Here is a 13,237-nt window from a genome sequence, read left to right as displayed (position 1 = left end):
GGGTTCAAGTCATTCTCTTGCCTCAGCCTCCTGAGTAGCTGGAATTACAGGCACCCGCCACCGTGCCTGGCTAATTTTTGTATTTTTAGTAGGGATGGGGTTTCACTATATCGGCCAGGCTGGTCTCGAATTCCTGAACTCAAGTCATCAGACCACCTCAGCCTCCCAAAGTACTGGCATTACAGGCGTGAGCCACCACACCCAGCCTAATGGCTACATTTTTAAATGATCATTTTTGTTATTCAGAGTGTTTTTTGTATTTGGAGGAGAGACATGAGGCCGCTGATTTCTGCTGATAGTATGAGGAAGAATACATCCCTTAACCAGAAGTCCAGTGGAAGGGGTCTAGTTCTGGCTCTGCCCTAACTCACTGTGCCATTGTAGCCAGTTCACTGCTCCTCTCTGGGGCTTGGCTGGACCATCAGTAATACAAAAGGGAGGCCCAAACGTCACTGAACTCCCTCCTGGTACCAACAGTCAAGGAATCCATGATTCTAAAGGGTGATTCTGGGAGAGATACAAGCAGCAGGTGTGCACACATCCTTCCAGAAAGGGAGGCAGGATTTGAGGAGACACAGCTAATGTGGCCAGGGGGCAGACGCAGAGGCAAGCCCAGCTATGACGCAGGAGAGATGCTGGCTGGTGGTGGGCGGGGGAAGGGGCGCTGGCGGACAGCAGCTGCGTGGCCTGCCCAGCACCTCTTCCCCTGCTTTTTGGCTAACGAGGCTTTAATTTCCCTTTGGGAAACAGCTTACATGCCCGTCCACTGAACTCTGCCCTGCACTGTGGACACGCTAGTATTTTCTCACCTCCACGCTTTGCCCACGCCATTTCCTCTTCCGGTCTAGCTCAGTGTGTCCAAATCTCTTCTGTCCTAAACTCCATATCAAATGCCACCTCCTCAAGGAGTCTCCCTCATGGTCTCTTGTTGGAAGAATCTCTCCTTATAGGCACTCCTCAGGCCTCTCCTTTATTGCACTTGAACCCAGCTGCCTGGGGAGGCTGAACTGCAGAGTGTCGGCTGTGTGTGTGTTTGTTTTGTTGAGACGGAGTTCCGCTCTTGTTGCCCAGGCTGGAGCGCAATGGCGCGATCTCGGCTCATGGCAACCTCCGCCTCCTGGGTTCAAGCGATTCTCCTGCCTCAGCCTCCCGAGTAGCTGGGATTACAGGCATGCCACCACACCCCGCTAATTTTGTATTTTTAGTAGAGACAGGGTTCCTCCATGTCGGTCAGGCTGGTCTCAAACTACCAACCTCAGGTGATCCGCCTGCCTCGGCCTCCCAAAGTGCTAGGATTACAGGCATGAGCCACCGTGCCTGGCTGAGTGTGTGTGTTTTAAAGTATGAGAAGCTGCGGGAACCTCCCTGCCTCCTGTCTGGGTGGACGCCAGAAGTCACCCTAAAGCAGACCTTACTGGTCTTTTCTGAAACCTCAGTACCGCCGTACTGGTTATGCAAAGGTAAGGGAGCAGCTGCTCGTTACCCTAAAGGAATATGGCATTAGGGGCCTTTGCGGGGCTGACATAGGTTCCCCCTCCCAATATTCTCCCTATACAGAACTGGTCTCAGAAAACATGATGGACAAGTATGCCCAGGGGGCAAGAAGACTTCAGAGAAGATAGGAACCTGGGCCCCTCCCTTTCCTCCTAGGGCTGACAGTGTTAGACTGGACATTCCCTAGGGAGTCTGCTGGCACAAGAGATGCTAAGGCTCCAAGGGGAACCCACCAGAGGTCAGGGTCAGGGGTAGGCAGGAGGGTCTGAACTCCTGACATGGCTCAACGCCAGTCCGGAAGTCCATAGCCAAGTCCATGGCTTGGGCCAAAAGTCTCCTGGGTCCAAGACCCCCAGCAGGTGGGGAGGCTCTGGGAACAGTGGCCAGCATAATGAAAAACAGCAGAAACCTCTAGAACCTGCACATGGGGTCTTGCATAGCAGCTCCATGGTGATGGTGGTCCTGGATGTACCAAGAGTGGGTAGCCCTGATTTTCCTCTCAGTGCCATGCATCAGTGGCAGAAAACTGGGGTCAGCTACTGGGTAAGTGGGGCCCCAAGTCTCTCTCTTTTGCCTGGCAAGTGGAGCTTAAGCCTAGAGCAAGCTGGTCTTAGACAACTGGAGTGTAAGGCAGGCAGAGGAGGGCTACACTAGAGTTCTTACTAAACAAGGCATTTCAGTGCTTAAACAGTTAACTGGGGGAAAAAGAAATACATCCACAGCTCCACCCAGAACAGTGAAGGGTCCCACCGGCAGCGTCCCCATCCTTTGCACAGGCTGCTTTGTTTTTAAGTTAGGGTTGAGGCTCCACCGTTAGACAATAAGTTCTTCGAAACAGAACAGTGCCTTTATCTCCATTTCCCCTATAATATTTTGCAGTGCAGTAAATGCACAATAGATTTTTGGTGGAAGAAAGAAAGGAAGGATGGATGGAGGCAGGGAGGGAGGAGGGAAGGTGGGATCATAGGTCTAGGAGGACACGAAGGAAGGAGCTATTACAGCGGGACTAGTAAGGGCTGGCTTCCTGGCAGAGGTGGCCTGTGAGGGGCCCTGAAGGAGGAGCACCTGAGAGGATCATTTAAGCCTAAGCCTTCCTGGAAACTGCTCTTTCTAGACGCAGAGTCTCTGTAGCGCATCAGGGGCTAAGGTCTCAGCAGGAGCTATCCCCATGACCCCTACCCCCACTTCTTGTCCTCAGCTACTCAGTAATTCTATAATTTAGAGGGTCATCTCTAAGAAAAAAACATACAGAAATATCTTACTTTTGCAAATTTTACAAAATATAGTAAAAACATCTCATGAGGTGAACATTGCTGGGCCCCTCCCGGGCTCCAGACTTAAGGTTCACTAACTTCCCAGTACGGCGACCTCTGCCCATAGGACTCCCCCCTTCCACCTGGGCCCCCACCATGCACAGACTCCCCTCTAGCTGGAGTCTTTGGGCAGTGGCTGCTAAAGGCCTCTGGGACCCTGAGTCAAGCTGACCTGAAAGGCAAAGACATCCTTGACCAGCGCCTCCCCAAACACGAAGCTGGAGCCGGCCTCCGTGTAGCTCAGGAAGATCTGAAAGAAAAATGCAAAACAAAAACAGGCAGTGAGGCTGGAAAGGGAGGAGGGAGGAAGCAGCGGCCAGAGACAGGCGGTTTGGCCCAGGGACGTAGTCCCCCCAGGCTCTTATTGGGGTGGGCACCACCTGGCAAGGAGTGTTAAAGCTACCGCCACGGGCACTCGCTCCTAAGCATATTTGCCAAAGAGACACCTTTTTGGTCAATTTTAAAGACATGCTCTGTAGGCTGGGTGCGGTGGCTCACACCTGTAATCTCAGCACTTTGGGAGGCCAAGGCAGGCGGATCACCTGAGGTCAGGAGTTCGAGACCAGTTGGCAAACATGGTGAAACCCCGTCTCTGCTAAAAATACAAAAATTACCCGAGCGTGGTGGTGGGCGCCTGTAATCTCAGCTTCTCGGGAGGCTGAGGCAGGAAAATTGCTTGAACCCAGGAGGCAGAGGTTGCAGTGAGCCGAGCTTGTGCCACTGCACTGCAGCCTGGGCAACAGAGCGAGACTCTGTCTCAAAAAAAAATAAAAAGAAATGCTCTGACAGTTGTTAGGACAATAAAGAAGAGACAATGGAAGTAACCATGAGACGTGTGAAGAAGGCAGTGCCTTTTGTGCCTGCTCAGGCCCCTGACAACCAATGGCAAAGCCTCCCCTCATCTTGTCCCCATCCCGGGCTTGTGGCCTTGGAGTCTGAGCCCAGCCACGCTTCTACAGGAGACCTGTGTTATATCCTGAACTTGCAATGTGATTGCAGGGGCAACAAGTCATTTCTCTTGTTCGGGCCTCAGTGTTCCCATCTATAAAATGGGGACATAGCCAGAAAAGCAACTCTCTGTCTTTTCCTCCACACCCTGTGCAGTTACTCTCAGCGAGGCCAGCAGGTGTGCACATTCCTGGACCGGCAGGGTTCTCATGCTCCCCCCTGCACAGAGCACAGGAAACTGCAAGCTGGTGAGAGGGAGGTAAGTAGATTAACCTATTTAACCTATGTCCTTGATAATTTATATTTTTTGAAGTGTTAAAAACACAAAAATTAGCCGGGTGTAGTGGCTCACACCTATAGTCGCAGCTACTCAGGAGGCTGAGGTGGGAGCATCCCTTGAGTCTAGGAAGTCGAGGCTGCAATGAGCTAAGATCACGCCACTGCACTCCAGTCTGAGTGATGGAAGTGAAACCCTGTCTCAAAACTAAACTAAACTAAACTAATCTAAACTAAACTAAAATAAAATAAAAGAAGGTCAGCGTGGTGGCTTATGCCCGTAATCCCAGCACTTTGGGAGGCCAAGGGAGGCAGATTACTTGAGCCCAGGACTTTGAGACCAGCCTTGGCAACATGGTGAAACTCTGTCTCTACCAAAAATAGAAAAAGTAGCTAGTCTCATAACCTGGTTTCAAAATAAATAAACAAATAAATAGATTTAAAAAATTCTAAGTGTTAAATAAAGGAGACCATTGGTTTGGACTGAGCTCCTGCACTTCGCCCAACAGACCAAACCAAAATGGAATCGCTTATGCTATAAAGTTCCACATCACAAGTCAAAACTAAGCTGTCTCCTGACCTTCCAAAAAACCAGGGGAATGAGACATATAGCCATATCCCCAAATGCAGCATGACAAGCAGTCCCCTCAGTTTTGACCTTTACAAGGAAAGTGACCTTGAAACAAGCAATCTGCTTTTTGTTTTCTGTTTCTGCTTTCTTCAGCCTTTCTCTGTCTATAAAGCCAACCTCCTCTGCTCAACTCATCGGAACACTCACTCTATTTTTATAGAATGAGGTGTTGCCTCATTCTAAAATCACAAGTAAAAGCCAATTAAGATCTTTAAACTAAATTTGTTATAATTTTCTTTTGACAAAAGTAAATCACGATAGTTGTACAACAGTGTGCATGAATTTAATGACACTTAAAAGTGGTTAAAATGGTCAATTTTATGTTCTGTATATTTTACCAAAATAAAAAACAAAATTGGTTGGGCACCATGGCTCAAGATGAGATCACTTGAGCCCAGGAGTTCGAGACCAGCCTGGGCAACATAGGGAGACCCTGTATCTACAAAAAAAAAAAAGAAAAAGAAAAAGAAAAAATATGTTTTAATTAGCTTGGCATGGTGGCTTACACCTGTAGTCCCAGCTACTCAATACTGGGGAGGCTGAGGTGGGAGGATCACTTGAGCCCAGGATGTCGAGGCTGCAGTGAGCCATATTCACACCACTGCACTCAGCCTGGATGCCAGAGCAAGACTGTTTCAAAACAAAGTAAAATGGGCCCAGGTGTGGTGGCTCACGCCTGTAATCCCAGCACTTTGGGAGGCCAAGGCAAGCAAATCGTCTGAGGTCAGGAGTTCGAGACCAGCCTGGCCAACATGGTGAAACCCTGTCTTTACTAAAAATACAAACATTAGCCGGGCATGGTGGTGGGTGCCTGTAATCCCAGCTACTGGGCAGGCTGAGGCAGGAGAATTGCTTGAACCAGGGAGGCAGAGGTTGCAGTGAGCCAAGATTGTGCCACTGCATTCCAGCCTGGGTGACAAAAGTGAGACCCTGTCTTGAAAAAAAAAAGCAACAACAGAATAAAAATGTATGACTTCAATACACATTATTTTTAAACACATACACACAGAAGTAAATCATTTGCAGATTTGGGGAGATTTTTTTTAAAGCACTTTTAACTATTACAATTTCCAAGTCACTGCTGATTGCAGACCCAGCCTCTGAAAAGACTACTCTATTGGGGCCTCAGTGCCAGGTGTGAGGGAAGTGGCAGCTGCACTGCCCGGGCCCCAGCTACCCACCTGGTATGGGGCCCCCAGTCTACCCTACCCTCCAGGTCCCAAGCCATCTCTATGGCCTCACCACCCACTTTTCCCCCTGCCAAGTGGCTTCTCCCCTACTCCCAGTAACCTAAGATGCTCTGGGCATCCAGGTCCCATGTACCTACCCGGATCTGCTCGCCCAGCCACTGGAACGCAATAAATCCTGGTTCTGTTCTGATGACGAGGAGTCCAAGTACAAACTGCAATCCAAGTCCCCAAGACACGGCCCGCCAGGACACCTGCCACCCCACCCCACGGAAAGGTGAGTTCAGCTCCTTGAGGGATGGGCAGGGAGCTGGGTGGGGGTGAGAGCAGGGGGCACTGGCTACCGAGGGAGCCCAGGAGCATTGGCCTGCCCGGAGAATGGGGCTGGAGCCAGACAGAGTACTAGGCCTGTTGCCTAGTACTGTTGCCTGATCCCTCCCTGGGATTCAGAACAGGCCATGTGCTTGGCAGGAATGGACCTGGGCAGTGGGCAGGGGTGGGCCAAGATTCTAACCAAGAACTCAGGTGAAACCTGACCAGCCTTCGGCATGCCACGGCACTTCGTCTCCTGGTCATCACTGCCAGAGATGTGGCCTGGGGCTCTGGCCTCAGGATCAGCACCAGACTGCTCTGGGCCCAGCTCCTCTCCAGCTCGTGTGAACCCTGTCTGCCTGACCATCTCCAATCTCTCCTCCACAGGCTGGGCTCCCATTCACCTCAACCCCAACTCTCTCCATGGCCACACCCCCTGCCCCTCCCAGCAGATGAGAGCTGGGCTCCTCAGGTTGCTGTTCCCTGATCAGCATTTAATAATTCCTTAGCAGCAAGTCCAAGCTCTGGTGTGCATCCTTCTGGGAGGCTTGGCGGTAGCCTGGGGAAGGTGGTAGCTACACTGTGAAACAGGGAGGGATCCTGATGCTACAGAGGCAGAGAGAGAAGGTTCTATCTGCCCATGGGCAGGGGCCTCCCAAATGGGTGCATGCCTGCCTTAGTATACATCAGATTTTAGTACACATCAGAATTTAGTACACATTAGAATGTAGTCTATATCAGAATTTAGTCTACATCAGAATTTAGTACACATCAAAATTGTGCTTGCTGACAGGATGATTGCTGCCCTTGCCCCTGAGTTTCTAATGCAGTGGGCCTAGGGTGGGGCCTAAGAAGTTACATTTCTGGTAAGTTCCATGGAGGCACTGCTGCTGTTGGTCTGGGGCGCAGACTTTGAGAAGCACTATTTTAAGCTAATGATTCCAGGAAACCCTTGGCTCTGCAGACAGACTGGAGCTCTGGCCTGTGTTTTCTGTGGTTGGGGTGGAGGTAGTTCCTGAGCCTACAGACCTGAAGACCAGGATTAGACTGACCAGAGGACATGTCACCAAGGAAACAAATGTCCTGGTGGCCTCTGAGTCTGGAGAGACATCCCTGCTGGGGAGTTTGAAGACTTCTGCTCCACAGGAAGCCTGTCCTGATACACACAGGTCTTCTCCAGGCCCTGAGCCTCCAGGGCTCTCCCAACAGGAGCATCTGCCTATACCCCAGCACCCAGATCCAGCCTAGAGGCAGAAGAGAGAGGCAAACACTTCCAGCCCTGGGCCCCACAACTGGCACTCACTGCGCAATGATGCTTTGAGCAGGCAAAGAGGAGAGCAATGAACACGCAGATTCCTGCGAAGGACACCAGTTGCTCAGGCCGCCGGGAGGTGTCCAGAGACAGCCACAGGACCAGACCCAGGAAAGCAGCAAGAGCTAGGCCCCTGCAGGCAAGAGGAAGAAAGTCATCACCCTCAGCATGTACCCCCACCCCACCCACACACAATAGCACCCAGCAACCCAGAGAAAAGGTGCTCAGGGCTGGGAGGAGGAGAAAGAGCACAGCACAGTGGAAAGAGCACCAGCTCCGGAACCACATGCTGGGAAGAGCTGACCTCACTGTGTGACCTCAGGCAGATCACCTTGCCTCTCTGAGTCTAGTTTCCTCGCGGGTCAAATGAAGCCAGAGACCCTTCATTTCTCAACGTTGCTGACAGGATTTTATAGGGGGATGTATGTACCAAGCTGAGCATAGTGACAAGCACCTGGCTCCATCCAGCTACAGGAATCTCATCGCTGCGGTGATGCTCAGCTCAGCCTCTGACCTTGTGGGAGAAAGGACCTGTGCCGCCCAGGACTCAACACTATCGGCCATGACTGCAAAATGTCTAGAAGCATGTGATGTGAGTTTGGACCTCCGAGCTGAGCACCTGAGGCCAAGGGAGACCAAGGAATGGGTCTAACCTTAACAGCAACACTTCCCTCCCTGGGGCTAGGATTTGTTTGTCCAGGATGCAGCCTGAAGAGTGGGAGAGCTCAGGTTTTGGCATCAGGTGCTCAAGATCTCACCCCAATCCGGTCATCAGTTCAATCCAGTCATCAACTCACTGGGTACTACTAATGACAGTTAATGTTCCACTGAGCACCTATTATATGCCAGGTACTATACCAATGCTGAGAGACACGTTCTTTTGATAGAGATGAGGAAACTGAGGCACAGAGAGGTTAAATAACTGGCCCAAGGCCACTCATCTAGAAAGTGGCAGAACTGAGATTTCAACCCAGGCATTCTGGAAGCAAGGTCTATTCACTTTACAGTTTTATCCAGGCCGGTCCTAGCTGGTAAGCAGGAGACCAAATATCTGAACTCAAGCAGGCTAATTCCAGAGCCTACTGCTTTTCTTTCTGCTCCTGTTTTTAAACTCTTCTCATTCCAGTTCAATGTGCACAATCTTTGCCTTGTTTGTGTGCCAACTGTACCTCTCTTTACTTACTATTTCTCTTGAGGTTAACTGACTTTATAAGAACTCAAATATGGCCAGGCGTGGTGGCTCATGCCTGTAATCCCAGCATTTTGGGAGGCCATGGTGGGTGGATCACCTGAGGTCAGGCATTCGAGACCAGCCTGGCCAACATGGTGAAACCCATCTCTACTAAAAATCCAAAAATTAGCTGGGAGTGGCGGTGGGTGCCTGTAATCCCAGGTACTTGGGAGGCTGAGGCAGGAGAATCACTTGAATCTGGGAGGCAGAGGTTGCAGTGAGCCAAGATCGTGCCACTGCACTCCAGCCCGGGTGACAGAGCAAGATGCCATCTCAAAAAAAAAAAAAAAAAAAAAAAAAAAAAAACCTTAAATGCTAGTTTCAAATTTTTTATTTTTAACAGCTTTATTAGAGGTATGTTGATATATAATCAATTGCACATATTGGAGGTGTTCAATTTGATACGTTTTGGCATATGCATAGTCTTTGAAACCATCACTGCAATCAAGAGATTGAACGTATCCATCATCCCTTTTGTAATTTCCTGCCTCCTTCCCTGTTCCCAGGTAACAGTTGACATGTTTTCTGCCACTGGATTAGTCTGCATTTTTGTTTGTTTGTTTGTTTTTGAGACAGAGTCTCATTTCATCATCCAAGCTGGAGTGCAATGGCATGACCTCAGCTCACTGCAACCTCCACCTCTGGGGTTTAAGCGCTTTTCCTGCCTCAGCTTCCCAAGTAGCTGGGACTACAGGGATGCACCACCAGGCCCAGCTAATTTTTGTATTTTTAGAAGAGATGGGATTTCACCATGTTGGCCAGGCTGGTCTTGAATTTCTGACCTCAAGTGATCTGCCCGTCTCAGCCTCCCAAAGTGCTGGGATTATAGGCGTGAGCCACCGCACCCCACCTAGTTTGCATTTTTAAGAATTTTATATAAATTTTTTAAAAAGAAAAGAAAGAAGTTTATATAAATAGAACCATACAGTACCTGACCTTTTTTGTTTGACTTCTTTCACTTAGTGTAATTATTTTGAGATTTACCTAGGTTTCTGCATGATTCACTAGTCCATTCCATCTTATTACTCAGTAGTATTCCATTATATGGATATACCACACTGTGCTTATCAATTCACCTATTGATGGACATTTTGTTGATTTCCAGTTTTTGGCTATTGCAGATAAAGCTGCTATGAACATTCAAAACTTCATGTGCAAGTCTTTGTGTGGATATATGTTTTTATTTCTCTTGGGTAAATGCCTATAAGTAAAATAGGTAGATTATATGATAGGCCTGGAAACTGCCAATCTGTTTTCTACAGCAGTTGCACAATTTTATATTCCCACTAGCAGTATAAAAAAATTCAGTTCCTCTATATCCTTGCCAACACTTGGTATGGTTAGTCTTTTGAATTCTACCCATTCTACTCAGTATATGGTAGTATCTCTTTCTGTTTTTAACTTGCATTTCTCTACTGATAAATGGTGTTGAGCATCTTGCCATGTACTTATTTGCCACTTAGGCATATTCTTTAAATGTCTGTTCATATCTTGAGCCTTTTAGTGTTTTTTGTTTGTTTGTTTTTGAGATGGCGTGTTGCTCTGTCACACAGGCTAGAGTGCAGTGGCACGAGATCTTGGCTCACTATAACACCCACCTCCTGGGTTCAAGCAATTCTCCTGCCTCAGTCTCCCAAGTAGCTGGGACTACAGGTGCCTGTTACCATGCCTGGCTAATTTTTGTATTTTTAGTAGAGACAGGGTTTTACCATGTTGGCCAGACTGGTCTCGAACTCCTCAGGGGATCCACCCACCTTGGCCTCCTAAACTACTAGGGTTATAGGCGTGAGCCACCATGCTTGGTCTTGAGCTCATTTTTAAATTGGGTTATTTTGCTTATTAAAGATTTGTGACAAGCCCAGGAGCTGTGGCTCTGTCTCCCACGTTCAAGTGATTCTCCTGCCTCAGCCACCTGAGTAGCTGGGACTACAGGTGCATGCCACTATGCCCAGTCAGCTAATTTTTGTATTTTTAGTAGAGACGGGGTTTCACCATGTTGGTCAGGCTAGTCCCAATCTCTTGACCTCGTGATCTGCCTGCCTCAGCCTCCCAAAGTGCTGGGATTACAGACGTGAGCCACCACACCTGGCCTAAGTTGATTAAATTTTAATCAACTTTTTCCTCCCTTCCTTCCTTGCCTTTTACCCTTCCCCTTCCCTTTTCCCTTCCCCTTCCCTTTCTGTCTTTTTTGAGACTGGGTCTGCTTTGTTGCCCAGGCTGGAGTGCAGTGGCATATAGGCATATTGTGCATAGCTCACTGCAGCCTTGACCTTCTGTGCTCAAGCGATCCTCCTACCTTAGCCTCTCAAGTAGCTGGGATCACAGGTGCACAGCACCATACCTGGCTAATTTATTTATCTATTTTTTTTGTAGAGATGGGGTCTCATTATGTTACCCAGGCTGGTCTCAAACTCCTGGGCTCAAGCAGTCCTCCTACCTCAGCCTCACAAAGTGCTGAAATTACAGGCATTAGCCACCACACCTGACCCCATTTCTTTTTGTAGAACCAGGTTTCTGCTAGTAGCATTTTCCTTCTCTTCAAAGAATTTCCTTTAACATTTCTTTCTTTCTTTTTTCCTTTTTTTTTTTTTTTGAGACAGTGTCTCCCAGGCTGGAGTGCAGTGGTGTGATCTCAGTTCACTGCAACCTCCACCTCCCAGGTTCAAGCAATTCTTGTGCCTCAGCCAACCAAGTGTAATAGCTGATACTACAGGTGCATGCCACCATGCCTGGCTATTTTTTGTGTGTGTATTTTTATTAGAGACAGAGTTTCAACATATTGCTCAGGCTGGTCTTGGACTCCTGAGCTTAAGTGATCTATCCAAGTTGGCCTCCCAAATTGCTGGGATTATAGGCATGAGCCACAACACTGGCTTCTCTCTCTTTCTCTCTTTTCTTTTCTTTTCTTTTTGCCGTAGCATCTCCCTCTATCGTCCAGGCTGGAGTCAGTGGCATGATCCTGGCTTACTGCAGCCTATGTCTCCCAGGCTCAAGCGATCCTCCTTTCTCAGCCTCCTGAGTAGCTGGGACTACAGGTGTGCGCCACTCCTTTAGCATTTCTTGTAGCATAAGTCTGCTTTTTATGTCTGAAAAATTATTTCAGCTTTTGTATGACTGAAAGAATTCTTATTTCCTCTTCTTTTTTGAAATACATTTCACTGGTAAAGAATTGTCGGTTGACAGCCTTTTGGGTATTTGCTGTTGTTGTTGTTGACTGTTCCACTATTTTCTCACTCATTTTTGACAAGAAGTCTGCTAGTAATTCATCTTTCTGCTCCTCTGCACATGTCTTTTTTCTCTAGTTGTTGTTAAGGTTTTATCACTGATCTTAAGTAATTTGATTATTGCCTCGGTATAGTCTTCATGTTTCTTGTGCTGGGGGTTCATGAAGTTTCTTGAATCTTTGGGTGTCCAATTGTCATCCTATTTGGATTTTTTCTGGACATAATTTCTTCAAATATTTTTTTCTGCCCTCCTTCCCCTCTGGAGACTTCAACTGTGTATATTCAACTGAAGTTGTGCCGTGGTTAACTGATGCTCTGTTTGAATTTTTTCAGGTTTTGTCTTTAAGATGTTAGGCAGGGCCTGAGAAGCATTTATTCTAGAGTTGATTTTTTTTTTCTCTGCTACTGAGCCAAAACCTTCTTACTACGCTAAACAATGCCCTGTGCATTATGAGGTTTTTTTCACCTGACTGTCGGGAATAGACACTATTCCTGGCCCTGTGTGATTCCAGGTATGATTCCCACTTCTCCTTTTGGGTGGTTCTTTCCTAGTACTAGGGTAGTTTCCTCATCTGTATTCTCTGAGCAGAACTCAACTGCATGTTCAAGGAGGATTCTCTGCATAGCTCTACGCTTTGCTCTGTGATCTCTCAGCTGTGTCTCTGTGCTCTGCAATGTGAACCCTGCCTGCCTTGGCTTCCCTAGATTTCCAGCTCTGTCTCTTCAACTTAGGGAATCTGCCGGTGTCCCACCTCAGTTTTCCTTCCCTGTGCTGTGGTCTGGAAATGCTCTCCAGGCAGTCAGCTGGGGAGAACACAGGGCTAACCTCATTTGTTTCCTAATTCTCAAGGATCAGTGTCCTTTATTGACTGATGTCCAACATCAAAGAGCTCTTGTCTCATGTATTTGTTCCAGTTTTTTAGCTGTTTCAACTGGGAGGATAAACCTGGTCTCTCTTATTCCATCTTAACTGGGAGCCAAAATCAAATGCATGCTTTTTTTTTTTTTTTTTTTTTTTTTGAGACGGAGTCTTGCTCTGTCACCCAGGCTGGAGTGCAGTAGCGCTATCTTGGCTCACTGCAAGCTCCATCTCCCAGGTTCACACCATTCTCCTGCCTCAGCCTCCAGAGTAGCTGGGACTACAGGCGCCCACCACCACGCCTGGCTAATTTTTTTGTATTTTTAGTAGAGATGGGGTTTCACCGTGTTGACCAGGATAGTCTCGATCTCCTGACCTCGTGATCTGCCTGCCTCAGCCTCCCAAAGTGCTGGGATTACAAGCATGAGCCACCACGCCCAGCCAAATGCA

The 13,237-nt window shown here is 48.2% G+C and overlaps 1 protein-coding gene across 2 annotated transcripts in view; it reads right to left on the bottom strand.

Annotated features, from left to right (window-relative positions):
• Positions 1-13,237, bottom strand: part of SLC28A1 (solute carrier family 28 member 1) — an 80,945-nt gene that overhangs the window by 49,638 nt on the left and 18,070 nt on the right. For both annotated transcript variants that reach the window (XM_031668382.1, XM_031668383.1), the window contains 3 exons: positions 7,465-7,606; positions 5,990-6,103; positions 2,980-3,057 (listed from right to left, as the gene is read on the bottom strand). In XM_031668382.1, the coding sequence (XP_031524242.1) occupies positions 2,980-3,057; positions 5,990-6,103; positions 7,465-7,606 (334 nt within the window). The remainder of the gene's footprint in view (positions 1-2,979; positions 3,058-5,989; positions 6,104-7,464; positions 7,607-13,237) is intronic.

This window comes from Papio anubis, chromosome 7, assembly GCF_008728515.1.
Source record: "Papio anubis isolate 15944 chromosome 7, Panubis1.0, whole genome shotgun sequence".
NCBI classification, from domain to species: Eukaryota; Metazoa; Chordata; class Mammalia; order Primates; family Cercopithecidae; genus Papio; species Papio anubis.
The sequence above is the reverse complement of the archived record's forward strand: the minus strand, read 5'-3'. Positions and strand labels throughout refer to the sequence as shown.